We start from the raw sequence: 22,319 nt of genomic DNA, 5'->3' as shown, positions 1-22,319 counted from the left end.
TACCCCACCAGGGCTCGAACCCGTGTCCCCTGCGTTGGCAGGCAGATTCTTAACCACTGCGCCAGCGGGGAAGTCCAAGGGTTTTTAAATTGAGGGTGAAATTCACATAACATAAAACTAAACATTTTAAATAAACAATTCAGTGGTATTTAGTACATTCATATGTTGTGCAACCACCACCTCTAATTCCAAAACATTTCATCACTCTAAAATAAAACCCCATGACCATTAAGCGGTTACTTCCCATTCCCCTCCATTTTAGCACCTGGTGACCACCAGCCTGCTTTTTTTTTTTTTTTGCGGTACGCGGGCCTCTCACTGTTGTGGCCTCTCCCGTTGCGGAGCACAGGCTCCGGACGCGCAAGCTCAGTGGCCATGGCTCATGGGCCCAGCCGCTCCGTGGCATGTGGGATCTTCCCGGACCGGGGCACGAATCCGCGTCCCCTGCATCGGCAGGCGGACTCTCAACCACTGCGCCACCAGGGAAGCCCCAGCCTGCCTTTTTTTCTATGGATTTACCTGTTCTGTATATCTCATATCAATGGAATCATAGAGTATGTGACCTATTTTTGTTTGGCTTCTTTCACCTATCATAATGTTTTCAAAGTTCATCTAGTTGTGGTATGCATTTATACTTCATTCCTTTGTGTGATTAATACTCCATTACATGGGTATACCACAATTGGTTATTCATTCATCTGATGGATATTTGGGTTGTTTCCACCTTTTGACTGGTATGAGTAGCGCTCTCTAAACATTTGCGTGCAAGGATTTGAGTACCTGTTTTTAATTTTGGGGGGTGGGTATATACTTAGGATTGGAATTGTTGGGTCATTTGGACAATACATCTTTGAGAAGAGCATGAATTGAACTTTCAAACAATGCACCCAGGAAGTTTGTTTTCCCCAAAGGAAATGGCAGAAACTTCAGAAAATTGAGTGGGAGGAGCTGGGGGTGATAGTATAATGTGCTACGTAAATGTATTAATTCAAGCTAGTGTTTGCAGTTCACATCCATCATGTCACATCTTAAACAAGAACCAGATTTAGGATTTTGGATTCCAAGTCCAGCTATTTAGCTGCTTGTCTTGTTCCATAATACTGTTGTCAACCGCTTACTGAAGCAAACAAGGTAGCTATGAAGGTAGTGCTGAAAACCTAGGAACTAGAGGAAGAAGACTACAAACTTTCAGGAAAAGCAGCGCCTTTCTTCCCTAGAACGAGGGCCAGGGAAATTCATTCCGAGAGATAGTTTGTTTCTGGTTTCGTTGGTCACTTCCCATGATTTAGAGAATGGCAGTGTAATTTGATACAGCACTCTTCTTTATAGAGAATTTTTTCTAAGGGTGCTCGTAGACAACTGTTTTGGAGACCGCAGAGAACAGTTGGGGGAAAAGAAACGCCATGTAAATCTCTTTATTTTAGGATTCAGAAGTAGAATGGCCTCTATGGAAGCCATAGAGACCAACATGGACCGAGGGTTTAAACAAGATGGTGGCTGGGACAGGACCGCTCTATCTTTCTGGATGAAACTCTATGGCAGAGCAGAGTCGCACAGTTCAGAGAAGTGAAGCTGAGATGGGTGGTAACCCGGCCACACTAGCGCACTGGAAAGAGTGGAGCGTAAAGAGCTCTCTCGCGCATGTGTGGAACCAGGGGAAGTGGGAAGCGGGGAAATGGGTTTTGAGACCAAGGAGCCACCCCACAGTACAAGTTTTCTGAAACGTGTGAGTCTTAAGCCCAGCTAAAGTCGAGGTGGGGCGTTTCCTAAGGCGCATGCGTTCTAGACGACACCAGCAGTACAGTGGCGTGGTCTTTTCAACGCCTGGCGTACAGACGACGTCTGAAGTGGAAGGGGCGGTCAGGACTCCCAACACGCATGCGCCTTGAGGCCGAGGCGTTTCCTTCAGAGGGTGTGGAGTGCAGGGCTTCTTATTGCGCAGGCGCAAGAACCGTCCGGTAGGGCTGGTGGTCTAACACGGGGATGGGAGAGGAGGTTGAAGGGATTAAAAAACCGGATGCGCCTGCGCGTTGCCTACTGGTGGGACGAACTCAGGAATTGTGAGGGGCGGGGTCACGGATGCGCGTCATTGGATGGGTAGGTGGGAGGGAGGGTGGAGAGCCGGGAGAATCTGTGCGCTTGCGCAGTGCGGGGGTGGAGGGCGGAGGAGATAGATAGCACGCTTGCGCGGCTGTCACAGGGCTGCTTGGTTGGTCAGTGGGGAGTCGGCGCCTGCGTACTAAGACCCGTGTGCAGCAGCGGCGGCGGCGGTAGAGGCGGCGGCGGCGGCGGCAGCGGGCTCTGGGGCAGCGGTTGGGCTCGCCGCGAGTGAACGGGGTCGAGTCAGTGCATTCGCGCGAGGTGAGAGCGGGCAGGGCGCGCGTGCGCGGAACCTTGGCTTGGGCCTGGGAGTAGAGATGGAACTGCGCGAGGGTCGGGGAGGGGGCAGAGGGGATCGGCGGCCGCCGCCGCCGCACGAGATTCGATCTGCGAGCGGCGCGAGGTGCGGAGAGGCTCGGGCGCGCGACCCGGTTGGCGCGCGGGGTGACGGTTGGGGCTGGCCCGGTGACGTTGGAGCGACGCAGGGCGGGGGACGGCGAGCCGCGAGGCCGCCACGCGGGAAAGGCCGCCGGGCGGCCAAGCTGGGGCGAGGGCCGGGGGCAAGATCGGCCCGCCTGGGTAAGGGTACCTGGGACGTTGAGAACCGGGCGCCGCGCGGCCACGTGAGGTGGGGGAGGGGGCTATTCGGTGAGAGGGCATGTGGAGGGGAGGTTGGCGGCCGGCGGGGGGGAGGGGAGGCTGCGTGGCTCCGGCCTGGCGCGGCCTTTGAGGAGGGGGTGGCCGCAGTACCGGAAGTGCCCCCTATGAGAGGCTGCCCTTGGGGTCGGAGGCCGCATGGCCGAACGTGGACGGGGGCCGCATGGCAGCGCGGGGACCCCTCCCCCCAGGTCCCGGCCACCGGAAGCCCCGGGCGGCCACATGGTGGGCGGGAGCCGGCAACCCCCAGCGCGGAGAGAGGTGGTCTTCGCGGGCGCCTGAGGGAGTTTGGAATTTTGAGGAGTGGGAGAAGCCCGACGCCCTGATCTTGATCACCTCCGTGAGCCCGCTGTGGGCATATGTTAGCGCTCCCCCGCCTCATGGGCCCCTGTAGCTTTCTCCCCAATCCTCCTGTGAAGTGAGGCGGCCAGCCAGGGTGTAAGTGGCATTTGTCCGTGCTGGGACGCCAGAGAAAGTGGGAAACCGAGGGCGATTGGACGGGAGCCCAACTCTTATCGGTCGTCCCGACAGCGCTTTAAAGTCCCGGGCACATGAATTACCCATTTTGATAGGTGCTCTTCACCTTGTCACTGTCTTTCTCGTTGTGTCTGATATGGGAGTTCCTGGTTTTAGGGTCCTTAACTCTGCTAGCCTAGTATAATTTACACTACTCACTAACTACTACCAGCCTTTTGCTTTCATTTTATCGTCATTCACCACTCCCCACTCTCCCACTTTCTACTGACTGTACAGGCCCGGCCTGAAAAGCCGACAGGACCGGTGCATCCTGGGAAAAGTGGGAGGGCCCTTGAGGAGAGGCTGGGTTCCTGGGTTCCCTTTGGGAAAGCAGAGGTGTTTGGCAGGGAGATCAGTTAGAAAACAACTTTACTTTCTCCCCCTCGGCTGCGTCTGCAAATGCATGTTGGAGAGGCGGGAATCCCCCAAAGAGGCCTTGTGGTTTCCTGTACCAGTGACTGGCTCGTGTGTGGATAGGGTGTGGGGGGGTAACAGAGACGGGTGGGGCTCCCTGTCCTCCGGTCTCCACCCCTCCCCCCCCACATTAGCCCCGCCCTTTTGCTGGCTCATAGCTGCTCACCTAATTATAGCCCTGGTTATGTGTGGGGAAGAGGGGTGGTTGGTTTTCAGTGGCAAGCAACACCTGAGTCCTCCCCCTACCAGGAATTAGGCCTTTGCCCATCTCAGAGATTTGACATCCTGACTTCCTGGAGCTTTTTCTATCCCGGGCCACCCCTTTAGCTTTCATTTGGGGTGGGGAATCCTGCTTATCTCCCAACCGCCACACACATAGTATTTTTGATTCCAATCAGTATTTAATCTAGGAACCTTATTTTACGTGGGTAATGGAATAAAGTGCTGGGGAAAAAATGAAGCAGTGTTTCTAGAGTAGAGTGGGATAAATTGGAGACCCTATTCTATCCTTACTGACCCTCGTTCTCTTCTTGATTCTAGTTGGAATCGAAGCCTCTTAAAATGGCAGATGATTTGGACTTCGAGACAGGAGATGCAGGGGCCTCAGCCACCTTCCCGATGCAGTGCTCAGCATTACGTAAGAATGGCTTTGTGGTGCTCAAAGGCCGGCCATGTAAGATTGTGGAGATGTCAACCTCCAAGACTGGCAAGCACGGCCATGCCAAGGTTAGAATTTCATTTCCATATCTTGTCTTCCCCACCAGCTGTCATCAATGCTAGCCCCCTATCTTCTTTAGCTCTTTTATTACCGTCCAGTTCCTTGTGTTCAGCACTCAGCCCTGGACACCTTTTTCAACTACTACACCAGCCTTCAGCTTCCTCCTTGGTTACCCTTCTGTGCCCTGTCATCCTTGGAATCCCCCCTTTCTCCATCTTTGTGTGTCTCCAACTTCTCTTCGTGGTCCTTTATGCTCTGGCTCTTCAGCTGCTCCGTCACTTTTTCTGTTTGTCCATTTGAGTCTTTGTAGGTTCTCTTTGTTTCCATCACTTTGCCCAGGATTTCTCCAATCCTAACATCCCTCGGAGGGGCTCCAGTGTACACCTCTGATTTTCCAAATTGCTGCCCCACTCTCCAGTGCCAGCTCTCCCCTTGGATCTCTGATGCAGCATCAGAGTGTCTCTACCTGCCCCCTCTCCTGGAGCCTCCTTGCTTCCTTAGGTCCTAACATTTTTCTTATATCCCTCCTTGTAACTTTACTTTTTCTTTTTTCTCAAAAGTTCAACCTGATTCACCCTTTTTGGATTTCTTGTGGTTTTGTTCCCAAATCAGTTTTTCTGTCTTCTGTTGACTTGGCACATCCTGAGTTACCCCCAGATGTCTAGATCATTCTTTGTTCTTTCTGGTTTTATTTCCTAAATGCATCGTTCTTTCTGTTCTCCCCCCAAGTCCTTTTTTCTTTTCAGCTCTCTTCTTTCTCATTCCTTCCTGTTTTCTCAGCTCTTTTCCTTCTACCTTCCTTATTTTCCAAGTCCTCAGCCTTTTATGCTGATGTCCAGAAAGCTTCTTCCAGACTTTCACCTAGACTCCTCCTGCTCCCCTAGGATCCTGGTCTCTCGATAATGTTTTGATAGCTCGAGGTGACTGCTCCAAGCCTGTCCTACAACCTTCCTGTGTGCTGTCAACTCCAGTCTCAGTGGTGGTCTTTTGGCCCCAGGCTCTTTTTAGAGGCTTTAGTGTTTCTTTCTTGAGTTGATTGGTTCAATTCCAGCTCCTCTAATCTTTGTCCTGACAACCTAGTCTGACTTCCCTCACTAGCCAGGGATAACTTGAGCCTTTATCTCCTCCATCCTAGAGTTTGGTTGGGTTTCTCTTTGATGTGATGCATGCATACAGGTCCATCTGGTTGGTATTGACATCTTTACTGGGAAGAAATATGAAGATATCTGCCCGTCAACTCATAATATGGATGTCCCCAACATCAAAAGGAACGATTTCCAGGTATGTAGATGGTCTGGATGTAGATGGGTTAGTGGTTTGTGGGAGGAAGATAAAGACTGGCGAGAAGACCTTGTGCTGAGAGAAGGGAGATTGGCAGGAGGAGAGGGTATTTGGTATTAGCAGTTTCCCACCCTAGTTTGCCCATCAGACCCTTTATCCTCAGGCTACTTGGGCCTACCTTCAGCTTCCTTCCCTGTCTGCCCCCAGCTGATTGGCATCCAGGATGGGTATCTATCACTGCTCCAAGACAGCGGGGAGGTGCGAGAGGACCTCCGTCTGCCTGAGGGAGATCTTGGCAAGGAGATTGAGCAGAAGTACGACTGTGGAGAAGAGATACTGGTATGGTGCCCCCCCTCTTTCTTTTATGCCCAGCCTTGTTCTTTGTGCTTCTTTCTCTGAGCTCAGACTTGACTACCCCCATGCTCCCCCAGATCACGGTGCTGTCTGCCATGACAGAGGAGGCAGCTGTTGCAATCAAGGCCATGGCAAAATAACTGGCTCCCAGGTGAGTGTGGTGACACCCCTCCCCCCAGCCCCCTTCACTCACTTTGTTATCTCCATGGAAGAGCTACTTTGGTCTTAATTGATTGTGGTGCTTGTTCCCCTCACCCTTTTTCCCTTTGAAGGTTTTATCCTGTCTCACCTGGTTTCTCTCTTCTACCCAGGGTGGCTGTGGTGGCAGCAGTGATCCTCCAGCCTGCAGAGGCCCCCTCCCCCAGCCTGGCCCAGCTCTGGCCCGGCCCTTGGCTGGACTCCTCCTACACAATTTATTTGACATTTTATTTTGGTTTCCCCTACACCCTCAATCTGTCGGGGAGCCCGTGCCCTTCACCCTGCTCCCTTGGCCAGGAGTGAGTGAACCATGGCCTTGGTGACGCTGCCCTCCTCTTCTCCCCTCGCACTACAGCCCTGGTGGGGGAGACCGGGTGGGTGCTGCTTGTGGTTTAGGTTGGTTTGGTTTTTGTTTTTTTGTTTTTTTTTTTTTTTGGTTTTTTTTTTTTTTTTTTTTTTTTTAATTCAATCTGGAATCAGAAAGTTGTGGATTCTGGCAAATGTTCCTTGTGCCCTTCCCCTACTCATCCCTGGTCTGGTCCCTTATTCCCCAATAGCCCTTTTTCCCAAGCACCACCCCCACAGACTGGGGACCAGCCCCCTCCCCTGCCTATGTCTCTCCCCAAATCCCTTTAGATGGGAAGGGAAGAGGAGGAGAGGGGAGGGGACCTGCCCCCTCCTCAGGCATCTGGGAGGGCCCTGCCCCCATGGGCTTCACCCTTTCCTGCGGGCTCTCTCCCCGACACATTTGTTAAAAATCAAACCTGAATAAAACTACAAGTTTAATATGAAGCCCCCAACTCAGCTGCTGCTTCGAAATAAATCGGTATTTGCTGACTAGAATGTCAATTTGGAAATCAGAAATAAGAGTATAGGTTGAACTCTGCCACTGAGCTCATTACAACCAACCTGCCGTCCCCCTGTGGTTCCTATGGACCTGCCAGCCACCCCTCACCCTCCTAGCAGCCCAGTGGGAGGCAACACAGATAGTCGCAGCCAGGGTCAGTGGCAGGTAGATTTTATTGGCCTGGGACTAGGACACACCAGGGATCCTCCCCCATGGCAGGGGCTGGGGGCAAGATTGAAGATCAAATCTGATGGTCACTTGTGGTAGAATCGCGGGTTCTGGCTGTGCTGGATGAAGGGGAGCCGAGGGCCAGGCTGGCTGGTGGTTGCAAAGCCCGACTGGCAGCGGTGATGAAAGGAGGGCTTTGTCAGCGTGCGAGCCCTCCCTTCTACTCCACGCCCAACTGAGAGCCATCCCGAGGGAGGAAGGGAATATGGGGGTGGGGACCACCTATCCTACCCAGTCCTGTGTCCCTGTCGTGTAGGGATTCTCACGGGCTGGATTACCACCCTTACCTTTCCTGCTGGTTGCATCTGCACAGGGAGCTGGGGTGAGGCCAGGAGTCCAGGGGCTGGATGCAGAGCTTGGGGATGCATGGGGCGCAGGGAGGACTGCAGAGAACAAAGTTAGCTGAGGCAACCTGCGGCTCCCCTTAGCATAGGTAGCCCTTCCCTGACCTCGCAAGGCTCTACTCACTGAGTCAGAGAAGCCCGTCTGTTGGTTAGCGTGTTCCATTTGTTTTTGCAAGGACAGGGCACCACCAGGCTGGAGGAACCCTAGGTGGGGAGGAAGGGTGTGAAGTGAGTAGAGAATGGGGAAAGGAAGGGAGGACCCGTGAAACTGGGCCCCTGCGTGGGGTGTCCGTCACCTGTCTGGGTGGGCTGAAAGTGGCTGTGCACGGCATAGGGCTGAGGCTGTGGCTGAGACAGGTACTGTACTGCAGGAAACGCGGAAGGTGCTGAGGAGGCAAGAGACAGTCACGAGAACCTCATCGTAGCCTGTTCCCCGCTCCTCCCTCTGGGCCTTGAGGAAAGCTCTCTTCCTCTTTTCGCACTGCTCACCTCTGAGCTGCTGACTAGGACTGTAGGCAGGCTGTGTGGGCCCATAGTGAGGTGGGGGCTGAGCAGTGGCATAGGCGCCGCCCGGGCTGCCTTGGAATTGCCCATGCTCTGGGGTCCCTGCGAAAGCAGCTGCTGAGCCCACGTAGTGCCGGGTCTAAGGAGGAAAGATGAGAACTCACTGCCTGTGAACTCCATGAAGCAAAAACTCAAGTGACTGCCCCATTTCCTCTACACAGTTTGGTGGGACACACCCATGACTTGAGTGCTGGCTGGTAAGCGTGCTGGGGTCTGGGTGGTAGTAGTAGGGAAAAAACTTCAGCCTAGACACCCATTTCTACTGTTCTTACCGTAAGCACTTGGGGTCCAAACATCTGTTTGGCTCTGTCTGCTGCCATGAGGGTGCCTGGGCGATTGTGTCCTCCAGGGCTCCCTAGAGAGGGAGAGGGGCTTCGTGATGCTGAAATGAGGCAGCAACCTACTGGAAGGGGCATTCTGACAAGCAGTTTCTTCAATCCTCACCCTGCATGCTGAGGAGGTGAGTTCCAGTGTGAACGGTCAGGCCTTGCTGGTATGCCGCTGATGTCAGAGTGGTCAGGTCACTGGAGGGACAGGAAGGCAGATCAAAGACAAGTCCGACCCATGCCGTTCCCACCCCCCTCCCCGTTCCATTTGCCATTAAACACTGATGTATTGTTACCTAATCCCAGTTACACTTTGGGCCCAATTTTATTTTTAGCTCTCTAATCTCACCTCTGCTCTTTTCGCCTCCGTTTTTCCTCCTCATGTAAAACTTTCTTGAGCTGCAGGAAAAGCTGATGTTTCTCTTCCTGTAGGGCTAAAAGCTTCTCCTGCAACTTCAGGATCTGGGGAGGGGAGAGAAGGTGAAGGCAGGAGAGCCAAGAGAAGAAAGAGCTAGGAGAGATGAAGAGACTGCTTACTTGTTCCTTGGTTTCCTCTAGTGACATTCTCTCTTCCATCTCCTTTTTCTTTCTTCTCTCCTGCTCTTCCTTCATCTTCTGTTCCATCATCTTGTCCACCTCTTCCTCCTCTGGAATAAGAGTCAGGCAGAACGAGAAAGTGGCAGGATGGTTAAACTATTAGAATGTTAGAGAATGAAGACCGGCAAAAATTGGTTATCCCAGTGCTCTTGATACTTGCTCCAGTACCAAGAGCACTAGGAGGGGACAGGCTTCCCCATCACTGCGAGGGGGCTGGGGCGGGGAGGTTTATTAGGTGCTCTCCAAGGTCCTTCCCAGCTCCAGGGCGCTGGAGTTTAGATGTGGCCTCTAATCCCCACCACAACGGGGCTGTCCGTCCCTCTAGCTTCGGCCGCCGTGCACTGGTCTGCCCGTGGGTGGGTGGGGTCAGCCCTGGGAGAGCGGTGCTCCCCGGGCCGTGCATCCTCCCGCTTTGGCCCCGTCTCACCCTGCCGCTTGCGCTCCCGCTCCATCATGATGTGCCGGTGCAACGCCCTGGCCATGGCGTTGGAAAGCTTGGGGCGCTCCAGGAGCGCAGGCATGGTGCTGCCGGGGGCGCTCGGGCCGTGGGCGCCCGGCTCTGTCGCTGGCTGCCAGACCTCGGGCCGGGCCTACGGGGAGGCGGGCGCTCAGGGGGAGTGCGCCGGGCCGGGCGGAAGCCGCCCGCCCGCCGCCCCGGTCACGTGCCCACCAACCGGCCCGGCCCTCAGCGCGGCTCCTCCGCGTGCGCGGGCGGGGGTCTTGGCGCTCCCGCCCCCTGCCCGCCACCCGGGCGCCCGCCCCTCCCTACCCGCCTTCTCGTCGCTTTCTCCGCGGCCTCCCGAGCGCCTGGGCCGTGGCGTCACATCCGGCCGCTCGGCCGAGTCCTTCCGGAGTCGGGGCGGCCACGGGCTCGCGGGTTGGGCGGGGCGGGGCGGTGGGGCGGGGCAGGCGGTAGCGTCCGCGACGGGTACCCGCGGTGTCCAAACGCCTCCGCGGCGCCCCGGCCGCGTACCGCGAAACGCCCCTACCGGGCCGGCCCCGCGGGCGGAGTCCCTGACGTGGCGGGGCCAGGGCTCCTCCGGGAGACGAGAGGCGCGCGCGAGAGAGGCCGAGGCGGCTGCTCTGAGACGGCGTTTATTGGCTCCTTAGAAATCAGAGTCAGTAACAACTGTACAGAGGCCCGACCCCCGGCGCCGCCTTCCCCACTCCCGCCTGGGCCGGAAAAGCAGCTTCATGTGGGGCACCGGGAGACTCCTCTGGAATTCACAGTAACCAGAACAGAAACGGAAATAAATTAAGTGTATGGGGGAGGAGTCGCGGGGAGTCGTGCTCCCCAGATCAGTGCATGGAGAGGGTTCCCCAGGGCCTGCGGCCGGGCTCCCCGCTGCGCCTTCACCTCGGAGGGAGGGACTGTCCGGGCCCTGGGCACGGAGACATCTCCGCTTCCCAGCTAGTCTGAGAGTCTGCCCGCATGCTCCTGTGCATCTGCCAGGCTGAGCACTCAGCGTGCCGTGGGTCGCTGGAGTGAGGTGGTGGCAGTCGTCATTCAGAGTCCACGGGCCGAGGCCCAACTGTGCTTGTAGTGGTGCGGCCTCACCCCTCACTCCACCCGTACCAGCAGGGCATAGAGAAGTGTGGCCCCCTTCTCCTTGGTTACCCACTCAAGTTCGGCTGGGCTGAAGTGAGGGTCGGGAGGCTCTCTGAGGGCAGCGGAAGGGGGTCCGGGGGTGTAGGAGCCAGGGCGCACACACACCTGGAATGCCACCTGGGCCTGGTGTGTCTGCTGGGATTTGGGGTCCCGGAATCTGTCAGGCAAGAAGCATAAGTAGGGCAGTGAGACCTCTGGGCCCAGGACCTCTCCCCCTTTCCAGCTGCCACCACGACAGTTAGCAGCTGGCCTTGCTGTTCTCAGGAATCACTCTCTCCGTACAGGGACCTGGCTCTAGCCGTCCTCTCTACTTGAAATGGCCTTCCTCCCAATGCCTGCTCGCCTAACTCCCTCCTGCCTTCTCCAAGTCTTTGCTCAGATCTCACCTTCTTAATGATGTCTACCCGGACCACCCTATACCATACGCCCGCTCCAACCACACTTCTGACCCGCTTCACTCACTCTTTTTGTTTCCATAGTACTTACTTGTCACCTTTAAAAATACTAAATACTTATTATGCATAAACATTCTAGAGCAAGAAAGGGCATAACTTCCACATGCCCAGGGTTCCCTTCTTTGTTCTCTGTGATAGGACAAAATAAGTGGTACTTGTGCAAAGACTGTGTGAAGAAAGGGCTGGGTAGAGACTGAGGAACTAGGGAGACAAGGTGGCAGAGGAGAGGGAATCATGGCGACCCGTGCGGCCCCAGGCCCCGCTTCCTGTGTACTCACTGCACTTTGGATGCCAGGGCCTCAGCCCCAGCATACTGGAGGGAGGGGGAAAGCAGCACTGGTGGGGGCTGCTGCTCCCGAGGAGGCGCGCAGTTCTCGCCAGGCTCCTCAAAGCCCAGCCCAGGCTCTCCCTTCAAGGGCCGGCAGCTCAGGATGGAAGCAGTGCCTGTGAGGAGAGCTGGGTCAGGGCGGCCCCCCCATGGCCCACGGGCCCGGCCTGCCCGGCCTCTGCCGGTGCCGCGGTACCTGCTCCCAGCTCCCCCCGGTCCAGCACCCTCCGGACGGCTGCCACGTTGCTCCCATGATACGCCATGTGCCACTTCTTGGTTAGTGTCCCAGCCTCCAGGCGGGGATTCACCCTAGGAGGTGGACAGACAGGACAAAGGTCACTGGCTCCCCGAGGTCATTCCCCAGACAAGAAGTTTTGTCTTCTACCATACACCCTCTCGGGACCTCCCTTTCTCAAGGGGCAAAGAACAGTGAGAGAGAAGCATGACCCTGCCCCATATGTACCTGAGGTTGAACCTGCACCAGCCAAAGGGCAGAGCGTATTCCCGCGGGGGCTCCCCACGGCGCCTGTGGGCCTCATCCCCTCGAAGCTTCCGGCAAGACTCACAGTAGCACAGGCTGCGCTTCGGCGGAGGCATGAAATAATCCTCTGTGGAGAGTGAGTGGTAGACTTTGTGGCATGGCTCCCGCCCTGGGTCTCAGCCATATGGCCTATTTCCTACTGGTCTTCAGGGCTCCGGCCATGGCCCTGGGCTGGGCCGGGAATGAGGCAGGTTCTGGGGGACTGGGGACTCACCAGGAAGCAGCAGCAGTTCCTGGAAACGGGAGCAAAGGGCGTGGTACTCACAGCTCTTGAGGGGGCTAGCAGTGGGCGGTGGACCCCAGCACACACTCTCCTTGATACCTGAGGGAGCAGAAGGGGCACAGGTCACGGGAGCTGGGGCCAGAAGTACGAGGTGGGGGTGAGGTGGGATCCTGGCCCCTTCGGCTGGCTCACCATCCACCATGTCAGCTTTCTCCATGTCCCCTTGGGTTCCAGCACTCTTTCCACTGGCAGCCCCTGGTTCAGGGGTCACGATTGTCACCTGCAGGGGAGAGGGGTGGTCAGCCAGAGTGTGACCAGATCCCCTCCTTGAACTCCAGACTTCCCCTGTCCTCGGACAGCCCAGCCTCCCAGGCACCACTCCTCCCCGCCTCTGCTGCCACTAACCTGCTCACACTGCCCGTAGAGGTCCACGAGCGCGTGGCAGGGCTGGGGGACATCTGGCACAGCCACTCCCTGGTCCATCCCATTGATGTGGAGATGCAGCCCCCCAGAGCTGTCTAGCCGCAGTCCCAGGATGGTGCCTTCAGGACACGTGTCCAGATTTGGCCCAAACTTCTCACAGATCTGGGAGGAGAGACCTACTGTCTTCCCAGAGATCAGACTCCCACCGGCAGCAGCCACCCCTGCCCTTCACTAAGCTTCAGGTTGCCAGTCCCTGGGCTTTGCCTCCACACTTGCCCACTGCCCAGGCTCTGCCCCTGCTTCAGTTACCTAGACTCCACCTCCCCCAGCCCCACCCCCCGCAACATTCTCCACAGCAGGGATGTAGGAGACGATGAGCCCGAGACTGACCAGGTAACGCCGCTCACACCCTTGCCCATCCACTACAGGATGCCTTTATACCTACGGTCCTAGCTCCAGGGCTAGGGGCCCCTCTTCTCCCTCTCGGCCAGCCCCTCACCCTTCTCTCTGCTCCCTACCCACCTTGAGACCGTTGTGGAAGACCCCACGGCCCCGCAGCAGCCAGGCCGCCCGTTTGAGGGCACAGGCAGAAGCAGGGAAGTTGAGCCTCTCCGGTGGGCAGGTAATGACTCCCAGGACAAGGGAAGATGTCCACTGCCGGTTCAAGAAGTCTATCCGTACCTGGGGAGAAGGCAACCACTCCACAATCATGGCCTCCTACAAAGAGGTCACCCACCCTGCAGGACCGGGCTCCTCACCCCAGCCAGGGAGAGAAGATGGCACCCCACAGTGTGGCCTGGGATGCCACCCCTTCTGATGCCTGGACGGACAGGAAACTGCAAATTCAGCTGTGTCCTTCCCTCTTTCAGCCTTGGTCTTGCTATTGCTTCTAAAAGGATTCTTGTCCCCACGGGCTTTCTTCACCTGCCTAACTCTGACAACTTGTAGTCTGCAGCATAAGACCCCCTCCTCTGGAAAGCATACCCTGTTCCCACATACAGAATCAGGAGTCTCCCTGGCATCCCTCAGCCCCTCTCCACTGCTTCCCTCGTCACAGGCCCCAGCTGGGTACTTCCTGGAAACTGATATACAACTGCCACCACAGGATATGAACAAAAGCCCAGGAAGCTCACCCAAAGGGCATGCCTTCCACTTTGTCCTCAACCTGGAAAAGCCTCTCTGCAGGAGGGTTGGCCCTGGGTCACCCTGAGCAAGAGGAGCCGGGGACAAGGAGGTGAGGCCCACCTGGACCAGCAGCTGGGGCACCAGGGGCTGGCTGATGACAACGATGCCCTGGTTGTAGCTGGCCACTCGTGTAGCTGTACGGTTCCCGTTGGACAAGAGAATATTCTTCCCATGGTTCTCTAGGAACTCGAGGGCTGTGGGCATAACGGCCACTTGATTCTGGCCCTGGTGTGGAGGAGAGAGCGAGCTGCGGGGCGGCCGACGCGAGGCCTGAGCCACCCCACTGGGCTTGACAGAGCCTGCAGATAAGCCTCCGCCCACCCAGGGCTGGATCAGAGAACCTGAAGACGACCCAACGGGCCACCAACGGTCCCTCCCTGTGCCCAGTGGGCCCTGCTGCTGCCTCTTACTTCCAGGCCGTGCTCCTCGCCCTCATCCTCCTCCTCGCCCTCGCTGCCAGTGTCTGAGCTGGGGGAAGGAGGCTGGGTGCCTTCTGGCTCGTCCAGCCTGGTGGAGCTGACAATAGAAACACTCCGCACTGGCCCATACAGATCCAACACGGCCCACACGCTCTGGGGGCACACAGACCCAGAAGTCAGCGATCAGTGGAGGACCTCAACCCCACTCCCAGACCCAATGCTGGTCTTGGGTCTACCTTGGCAATGCCGGTGGCTGCAGGCCCCATATCCTCTCCATCTACCAGGACGTGCATCGTGTCATCTGCCCCTCGGCGAATGCCCACACGGCTCCCCACCTAGGGCCAAGGTGAGGCAAGGACAAGTGCTCAGCCCACCTCTCCCCGCCACCCCGACTCCCACGCCCACCCCGGTCCCTGAAGTCAGCTGCTTCACCCCCAGCCTCTCGAGGTTCCGGCCATAGTTCATCCTCTGGAGCTGCCCGTCGCGCCTCACTTCACAGCTGGACACCATCCAAGTGGTCTTAGTCCGGAGCTCTGGCAGGGAGGGAGGCAGCCCCGGGCCATTGCCCGCTCCAGGCCCCGTCTCCCCCGGCGCTAGTGTGGTCAGCCCTAGCCGGAGGGAACCAGCCCACTTCTCATCCAGCTCCTCCACTTTCACCTGTGAGAGAGAGGAACTCTCAGTGGCACTGTGGGGCAGGAGGGTGGGAAGCAGTGTGGCCCTGCTGTGAAGGGTCCGCCACCTCCCCTGTCACATCGCCACGGCCCACCTCAAAGACCTCCTCAGTCTTGAGCTCCTTGGTGCTGAAGACGAGGCCGTGGGCGTAGCCGGCAGCACGCACCGCCCTCGTGCCGTCTTCCTCCAGGGTGATGTTCTTGCCGCAAGTACTGTGGAATCGGTGAGCCACGCCAGCCGCTGTGGAAAGATGGCACCAGAGGATGGGGGAGGACTGGGGCAGCAAGCTTCAGACAGGACACAGGCAAAGCTTTCAGGTGAAGCAGGAAGTTGACGCGAAGGTCCCATCTCCAGTGCTCCCTCAAGACCCCTGACTCCTCTTTCACCGAGGCAAGACCCAGTCCCAAACCTTCCACGCCCAGCTACGGTGTCCCGGCCTGCTGGTGGCGGGGAAGGGTCCAGGCCCTGTGTACCAGGTGTGACCTCCTCCCCTCTTCTTAGCTGCTTCCCACCACGGGTTGATCCCTCCCCCTTCCCCTCGGTCTGCAGCTGCTGCAGCCAGCCTATCTTTGAACAGCTTCCGTGACCTGGAAACTGCATCCCCCAGGCCCACAGCAGGCAGGCAGAGCCCTCCCTCCCTCCCTGCCAGCTGAACCTGGGGAGTGCAGGGGGAATGACTTCTCAGTGGCGGTGTTGCTGGTCGCCAGGCTGTTGTCCATGGGGCCGGTGGCATTGGTGATGGACACTTGGACACACTGGCCATATAGATCCACTACTGCATACACCTCTGGGTGAGAAAGGAAGGGGTCAGGAGCCTGATAGCCAGGGGTGGGCTGGGCTGAAGGTGGCAGGGCGAAAGCCACAGAGTAGTCACCTTTACCGGGAGGCAAGCCTGAGCAGGCAGCGCCTTGGTCCTGGCCGTTGATGAAGTAGTGCAGATCGCCCTTGGCAGTGCGCATCATGCCGATGCGGGCACCCGTGCCTAGCGCGTCAAGGTCACACCCGTAGTTGTTGCGCATGGTGTTACCGTCTTGCATGATGGCTGTGCCGCTGGGGGGATGACAGAAGGAGTAGGTCAGCCTCCCAGCTTCCTCTCCCCACACAGGCCTCTGCCCAGTCTCTGCTTGTCGGAACCTTCCAGTGCCTCAGACTGGGATCTCAATCTGGGGTCTGAGACCCAATCTTGTATCCTTCATCCCTGGGGTCCCCCCCGGGAAAAGCTGGAGCTTCCCTAAGGGTATGGGGGGAGGGCTTCCCAGAATCGAAGGGACTGGGCAGCCAGAACCCCTGGGTCTGTCATTGTCTATGGCCACCACATGCCCCAACTCTGCGTCCCTCATCCCAGCCAGCTCCACCCAGCCCCGCCCAGCTGGTCCCCAAAGCAGACAGCCCAACCTCAGCATCCACGTATCGTAGTCAATGTCCGTCATAGTGTTGGGGAATTCAAGGTCCTCAGGCCGAATAGCGGTCACTCCTGGAAGGAGGCAGGGGTGGGTCTGAGCTGAGCCCCCAGCCTCCTGCAGCCAGCACCTGACTGCAGTGCATGTGCGCACGCGCATGCGCACACACACACGCGCGCGCACACACACACACACACACACACACACACTCACACACACACGTGCCCCTCACCAGCCTCGATGGAGCCTGACCAGCGGTCTACCATCTTCTGAATGACAATTTCAAACAGCTCTCCATCCCTCAGGGCCCTGCCAGGGAGAATGGCCATCAGACAGGCCCTACTTGGGTGGCCGACGCTGGGTAGTAGGAAAGTGGGCACATGAAAGTCCCAACACTGACCGGTTGGAGATGACGATGGCGTCATTGAACTCGCTGCGGCAGTTGTGGCGGAGTGCAGTGCGGCCACCGTTGGTGATGACTGCGTTGCTGCCGTGCAGCTGGTGGAAGCGGAGGTCGGAGCCCCCGGTCCCGGATGACGGGGAGCTTGGAGACACCTGGTTGTTCCCCTCAGGGAGTGGCTCAGGAACCTGGGGCACCTCTGCAAGAGTGGACATCACCCATTAGGATTACAGTTGTCTCTGAGGCCTCCCAAGGCCACCCCAACCCCTGCCCAGCCCGGCCCTCACCCACGTCGTCCACAATGGTGGCCTGGGCTGCCTGGCCATAGAGATCAACGACAGCATAGACGCCCGGGGGCACGTTCCAGGCGGCGGGGCCCTGAGTCATCCCATTGACAAAGAAGTGGAGAGTTCCGTCCTCCCGCCGCACCACGCCCACCGTGTCCCCTGCCTTGGGAGAAGGGGGGCTGGAGTGAGGAGTCAGGCGGAGTTCCTGCCTGGGCCGGTCCCGCAGCAGCCCCACCTTGCCAACCTCCCCGCTGCCGACACCTGGCGGTACCCCCACTCTCCCACCTTGAGCCGGTCCAGGTTGTGCCCATATTCGTCCAAGATGGTCGTCCCATTGTGCATCACCCCATTCCCTGTCATCATCCAGGTCCCTAGGGGGACAAGGAGTGGCAGAGGCCATAAGGGGAAAGCCAGAGCTCCTCTCCTTTACATAGCGGTCCCCACATTACTCCCCAAAGCCATTAGCCCATCCCGCCTTTCCTTTGACAGTTGCTTTCTTCCCAGAGCAGGGCAAGAAAACTCTGCAGTTCCCAAGCCAGCCACAGGCCCTGTCCACATGGCACTCCTCAGCCACTGAATGCGTCGTCATAAATGTGACAAGTGAAAGAGGGGCTGGAGAACAAGCTTCAGGGCTTCAGGGACGGCTTCCCCCCTAGCACCCTATCTTGGCCCTGCTCTTCTTGGGAGCTCACCAGAGCGCAAGTTGGTCATGGTGGAGGGCAACTGGAGGTAGGCAGGGTTGTGGGTGGTGACACCAATCTCAATGGAGCCAGCCCATTTGTCCACCATCTTGTCGATGCGCACCTGGAACACCTCTCCGTCCCGCAGGGCTCTGCTGCTCAGCACCACGCCATGATTGAAGTCGTCAGTGGCACTGAGGGTACAGCAAGTGGGGACTCAGATCCCGACACACATACTGAGTGTGCCAAAGCTCAGCCTGGCGATGCCTGCCCGACACCCACTACCCAAGTCAAGCAGCCACACTTCACACTCCAAGAGGCCCCCCTTCTCTGTCCAGGACGCCCCACACCAGACTCCTGCTGCCTCCCACTGCCCCACCCCTCCCCCCAATCCCATCAGAGCCCCTCCGCAGGCTTCTCCCCACCCCATGGGCCATACTGGGGCCTCAGGGCAGTGCGTCCCTCGTGGGTGATGGCTGCCTTCTGCCCACAGTTGGGGTGGAAGAGCAGGCGCTCGGGTTCTGCCTGGGCCGCAGGAGCAGCCCGGCGGAGAGCGCCCTCAGGGGACAGCGCCCGCAGGATGGCATTGTTCCGGCGTAGGCGGTCACTGTGGTTGTGATTGTGGACGATGGTCACCTTCACAGCCATCCCATACAAGTCCACCACACCGTACACCGCCGGGGGCGTCAAGGGGGTAGCCACGCCTGCAGGGGTGGAAGGCACAGGGGATGGGGGGACGAGGGGAGGAGAGTCAATATAGGGAGATGGAATATGAAACAGGCAAGAGAATGAGATACAGACCCCCTCACAGCAAAAGCCCTGGCCCAGCTGCTCTCTCTGAGCTTCCCCTTACCCTGATCAATGCCATTAATGAAGAAGTGTAGGGCAGAGTTGGACTTCCTCGTGAGACCAATGTGGTCGCCCTCCTATTCAAAGCAGAAAAATAACAGCCTGGAATCCATTCACAATCAGGCTCCAGACTTGTCCTGGGGACTGTGAGAACAGAGTGGGCTTCGAGCCTTCCCACCACACCATGCGACAGGGAAACAGCTCCAAAAGGCTCCCACGCGTCTCAGACCACTCTGATGCTCAAGGCAAGTCAGGCACTGTGGTAAACCACTTTATCAACACCGACCTATTAACCCTCACGACAGTCTATCGAAAACTACTGACGGGTTCATTTCTAGACATTAAGAAGAAACAGGGGCTTCCCTGGTGGCGCAGTGGTTGGGGGTCTGCCTGCCGATGCGGGGGATGCGGGCTCGTGCCCCGGTCCGGGAGGATCCCGCGTGCCGCGGAGCGGCTGGGCCCGTGGGCCATGGCCGCTGGGCCTGCGCGTCCGGAGCCTGTGCTCCGCAGCGGGAGAGGCCACAACAGTGAGAGGCTCGCGTACCGCGAAAAAAAAAAAGAAACAACTACCAAAGACGGTAAGTTTCTTGCTGCAGGTCACTACCACGAATGGCCAAACAGAGAAAGGAATTAAACCCATGTGACTCCCAAATCTGAGTGCCTAACTGTTGGGCAACCCTGCCTTCTCAGAAGGAGCCTTCAAGCAAAAGATAAAGGGCCTTGCCCTAGGTCAGAGAGCACAGTGCCCAGGAAGGGCTGCACAGTGCCCGGGCGCCCCTGGAGAGTGGCCCGCGCCTTGAGCGCAGCCTCACCTGCAGCTCATCCAGGCTGAATTCACAGTACTCCCGGCGGGTACCCTTGCCGTTGGTCAGGATCCCGCAGCCACTCATCATGATGGTGCCTGGGGGAAGCGGACACCCTGGTTAGGGTACGGGCTCCCTTCACCTCAGCAACCACAGGCCATGCCCACCCTGCCGGGGGCTGGTACCTGACTGCAGGTTGGTCATGGTGGCTGGGTACTCCAAATTGTTGGGGTTGTGGGTGGTGACACCAATCTCAATGGAGCCTGACCACTTATCTACGAGCTTGTCGATGCGGATCTTGGGTGTAGTGACAGTGGAAGGGAGAGGCGGGGAATGTAAATGCAGAGAAAAAACTCTGCGCCCTTGGCTCTTCCCCAGGCCACCCCCGCCCCCTTCCAGCATCAAGCCCCATCTCTAGCTCCCGGAGGGTGAGGTGTCAGCCAGACCCCAGGACCTTGCACACCTCAAACATCTCATTGTCCCGGAGTGGGCGGTTGGTCATGACAACCCCATTGTTGAATTCATCCAGGGGCCGGCGGCGCTCTGCCGTCTTATTATTGTTGCTGAGTTTGATGAGGGTTCCACACTTTTCATGAAAAAGGAGGGCATCGTTGGAAGTGAGGATGGGTGAGGTGGCAGTGCCGCTAGGCCCCGGTGCTTCCCCTGCCGGTGGGGAGCTCAGGTTCACATTTAGGAGCCCCCCGTTGTAGGCAGACAGGATGGCGTTGCTCACCACCTCGGAGAGCTCCATGCTGGCAAATTCTGCGATAGCAGGGCGGAGGAAGGAAGCAGAAATGAGTCTCCTCATGCTCAGGCTTACTGCGCTCCCCCTACCCCTCTCCCGAGGTCCCGCCCTGTCCACCTCACTTCCCACTCCCCTTCCCGGGACCTCCCCGGAGCCCTCACCATTATGCGACTCAAGGCTGTTAGGAAACGTCTCCGGCCGGGCCTGCGCGGGGGACACCGTGAAGGCTGGCGACCAGGTGGGATAGGAGGGGAATAAGGGTTCAGCCCCTGCTGCAGGGCCCACAGCCATGACACCCCTCCTCTAGTCCCTGCTATCCCCTTCAACAGACTCGGGGGTCTGAGTGGCCCTGCCCGTACCCTACTTGTCACTACATTTCCCCCATTCCTTCAGTCATTCCCTCTGCCCCACCCCTCCAGGGCTGCCCCAGCTGTGTTCTCACCTTCATCCCCAGAGGTCCCCTGTTCAGCCAAGGTAGACTCTTCAGTGGGGGCAGAGGGTTCGAGGGGAGGTGTGGGGATGGGAGCAGGGGGGCTGAAGCCCGGCTCAGGGGGTAGCACGGTGATCTGGGTGCACTTGCCGTAAAGGTCCACGACGGCCCAGACACGAGCTGGCAGGCCCGTGGCGGCCACGCCACAATCCCGCCCATTCACCCAGAGCCGCAGCTCCCCGGCAGCTGTGCGCTCCACGCCCACACGGTCCCCTTCGCCAAGCTGGTCCAGGTCCTGCCCATACTCCTCCAGCACAGAACGTCCATCCCTCAGCACCGAGCAGCCTGACACTACCCACGAGCCCCCCTTCAGCCCCGTGGCGCTGCTTGGGAAGTCCAGCACACTGGGGTCCAGTGCCGTCACCCCAATCTCAATGGAGCCACTCCAGGAGTTGACCTGTGATGGGGTGATGGACAGGGACTCAAGATGGGCCACGAATGGGTCTCCCACCACTAGGAAACCACATTTCACAGGCCACTGTGTCCCCCTCTTCCCACCTCTCGGACAGCTAACTGGCTTTGCTCTCTTGAGACACAAGGCATCCCCATCCAGAGATCCAGTCCCACAGGTATTTTCTGGACTCTGGTCTCAGGGGATGGTTGGGCCCGCTCTCCTTTAGCAACTCTGCTTTGTACCGTGGGTGCTCACTGTCTACAACACCACGCCTTTCCCCACCAGGCTGGCTAAATTCCCTGGCCCCAGCCCCCTGCCGCCTCTAACTTCCCTGGTCTCTGTGGCCCCTCAACCAGCCAAATTCACAGCTCTCCATGTCCATATTCCTTGCTCTTGTATATGGCTCTCTCCCTCCTTGTATATGGCCTAATTCTCTCCTAGGCTCTGGCTGCACTCAAACTCACCCTTCTCCCAAATTCTGTCTCTGTGCACCCGGCCTCTTCACCACATTATGCACAGGCACACACACCTCTTGCTCCTTGAATATCTCTCTTCACCCATCTTTCTGGCCAAACCGGTGAGTTTGTCCTTCAATGGTTGTTCTTTTCTTGGTTATCTCTCTTCTCCTCCCATCACACTTCTGACATCTCTCCATCCTCCATCTCCCCAAAATTGTTCCAGATCTGTTCCCTAGTCATTATAGTGGGTGGGGCCCCACGTCCCTTCCCTGCTCCTGGGTCTTAAGAAAACTCAAGCTCTCCTTGTCTCCTTCTCCTTAAGACTGAATGTTTCCGTTTCATGGTCCCTTCCCGCCCATCACCTGGTGTCCTGTCTGGCGGTTCCCTCTCGGTACCCGGTGATGTGGACTACCCTGGCTGGCCTCCCCCATCTCCTTCTAGTCCCCTCCCACCACCCTCCACATCTCGCTTCCGCGGCCCCAGCTCCGCACCTTGCGGTCGATGCGGACGGTGAAGATGCGTCCATCGCGCAAGGGTTCCCGGCTCAACACCAGCCCGTGATTAAACTCCTGGCCCGGCTGCTGCCGCCGCGCTGTACGCCCACAGGCCGATAGGCTCACCAAGCGCCCGGTGCGCGGGTGCAGCTCCCCGCCGCTGCCCGGACCCCCGCCGGACCCCGGTCCTGGGCCGCTCCCGCCGGGGGGGCCCCCACCCCCACCCGGCCCCGGCCCGGGGCCTCCCCCAGAGCCCCCACTCCCACCCGACCCCGCCGCCATCGCCGCTGACACCGGGGCCGCGCGACAGCCGCGCTTGG

The 22,319-nt window shown here is 58.1% G+C and overlaps 3 protein-coding genes across 8 annotated transcripts; 1 reads left to right on the top strand and 2 right to left on the bottom strand.

The window, feature by feature from the left end:
- Window positions 1–2,228: 2,228 nt before the first annotated feature.
- LOC149744806 (eukaryotic translation initiation factor 5A-1) lies at window positions 2,229–6,697 on the top strand. The gene is made up of 6 exons (XM_089900473.1): window positions 2,229–2,361; window positions 4,228–4,413; window positions 5,582–5,686; window positions 5,894–6,025; window positions 6,118–6,191; window positions 6,352–6,697. The coding sequence occupies exons 2-5, from the start codon at window positions 4,249–4,251 to the stop codon at window positions 6,178–6,180; spliced, it is 465 nt and encodes a 154-aa protein (XP_089756599.1). The 5' UTR covers window positions 2,229–2,361; window positions 4,228–4,248; the 3' UTR covers window positions 6,181–6,191; window positions 6,352–6,697.
- LOC111185807 (G protein pathway suppressor 2) lies at window positions 6,640–10,019 on the bottom strand. Of its 2 annotated transcripts, none has more exons than XM_022595742.2 (11): window positions 9,914–10,019; window positions 9,572–9,734; window positions 9,085–9,194; window positions 8,897–9,009; window positions 8,666–8,745; window positions 8,494–8,576; window positions 8,147–8,300; window positions 7,954–8,043; window positions 7,782–7,861; window positions 7,601–7,696; window positions 6,640–7,423 (listed from the first exon to the last, which is right to left on the bottom strand). In XM_022595742.2, exons 2-11 carry the CDS (start codon window positions 9,663–9,665, stop codon window positions 7,340–7,342), a joined length of 984 nt encoding a protein of 327 aa, XP_022451450.1. In that variant the 5' UTR covers window positions 9,666–9,734; window positions 9,914–10,019; the 3' UTR covers window positions 6,640–7,339. The 2 variants fall into 2 exon arrangements, with proteins under 2 accessions (XP_022451450.1, XP_089756592.1); XM_089900466.1 differs by having other exon boundaries at window positions 9,918–9,983.
- A 207-nt stretch (window positions 10,020–10,226) lies between these two features.
- Window positions 10,227–22,296, bottom strand: LOC149744805 (neuralized-like protein 4). Of its 5 annotated transcripts, none has more exons than XM_089900445.1 (29): window positions 21,997–22,296; window positions 20,606–21,050; window positions 20,325–20,390; window positions 19,882–20,180; window positions 19,604–19,715; window positions 19,428–19,516; window positions 18,620–18,692; window positions 18,206–18,470; window positions 17,779–17,960; window positions 17,372–17,457; window positions 17,087–17,249; window positions 16,800–16,998; window positions 16,632–16,708; window positions 16,395–16,473; window positions 15,874–16,049; window positions 15,655–15,786; window positions 15,094–15,239; window positions 14,760–14,984; window positions 14,564–14,662; window positions 14,319–14,480; window positions 13,969–14,133; window positions 13,246–13,404; window positions 12,706–12,885; window positions 12,493–12,580; window positions 12,292–12,399; window positions 12,000–12,144; window positions 11,733–11,845; window positions 11,487–11,652; window positions 10,227–10,910 (listed from the first exon to the last, which is right to left on the bottom strand). In XM_089900445.1, exons 1-29 carry the CDS (start codon window positions 22,279–22,281, stop codon window positions 10,706–10,708), a joined length of 4,689 nt encoding a protein of 1,562 aa, XP_089756571.1. In that variant the 5' UTR covers window positions 22,282–22,296; the 3' UTR covers window positions 10,227–10,705. The 5 variants fall into 5 exon arrangements, with proteins under 5 accessions (XP_089756571.1, XP_089756572.1, XP_089756573.1 ...); XM_089900446.1 differs by having other exon boundaries at window positions 15,880–16,049; XM_089900447.1 differs by lacking the exon at window positions 20,325–20,390.
- Between the last annotated feature and the right edge of the window lie 23 nt (window positions 22,297–22,319).

This window comes from Delphinapterus leucas, chromosome 19, assembly GCF_059928025.1.
Source record: "Delphinapterus leucas isolate spDelLeu-1000000601 "Yukka" chromosome 19, BTC_Dleu_Yukka2, whole genome shotgun sequence".
Lineage (NCBI taxonomy): Eukaryota > Metazoa > Chordata > Mammalia > Artiodactyla > Monodontidae > Delphinapterus > Delphinapterus leucas.
Note: the sequence above shows the minus strand (reverse complement) of the source record. Positions and strands in the feature narration are given on the sequence as shown.

Coding starts and splice junctions, on each gene's coding strand:
- LOC149744806 (XM_089900473.1), top strand. CDS start 4,249: ATGGCAGATGATTTGGACTTCGAGACAGGAGATGCAGGGGCCTCAGCC. Junction 4,414..5,581: donor GCAAGCACGGCCATGCCAAG/GTTAGAATTTCA, acceptor GCATGCATACAG/GTCCATCTGGTTGGTATTGA. Junction 5,687..5,893: donor TCAAAAGGAACGATTTCCAG/GTATGTAGATGG, acceptor GTCTGCCCCCAG/CTGATTGGCATCCAGGATGG.
- LOC149744805 (XM_089900445.1), bottom strand. CDS start 22,281: ATGGCGGCGGGGTCGGGTGGGAGTGGGGGCTCTGGGGGAGGCCCCGGG. Junction 20,181..20,324: donor CAGCCTTGAGTCGCATAATG/GTGAGGGCTCCG, acceptor CTGCTATCGCAG/AATTTGCCAGCATGGAGCTC. Junction 16,474..16,631: donor GTCAGGCTCCATCGAGGCTG/GTGAGGGGCACG, acceptor GCCTCCTTCCAG/GAGTGACCGCTATTCGGCCT.
- LOC111185807 (XM_022595742.2), bottom strand. CDS start 9,665: ATGCCTGCGCTCCTGGAGCGCCCCAAGCTTTCCAACGCCATGGCCAGG. Junction 8,044..8,146: donor TCCTAGTCAGCAGCTCAGAG/GTGAGCAGTGCG, acceptor TTGCCTCCTCAG/CACCTTCCGCGTTTCCTGCA. Junction 7,697..7,781: donor AGACGGGCTTCTCTGACTCA/GTGAGTAGAGCC, acceptor TGTTCTCTGCAG/TCCTCCCTGCGCCCCATGCA.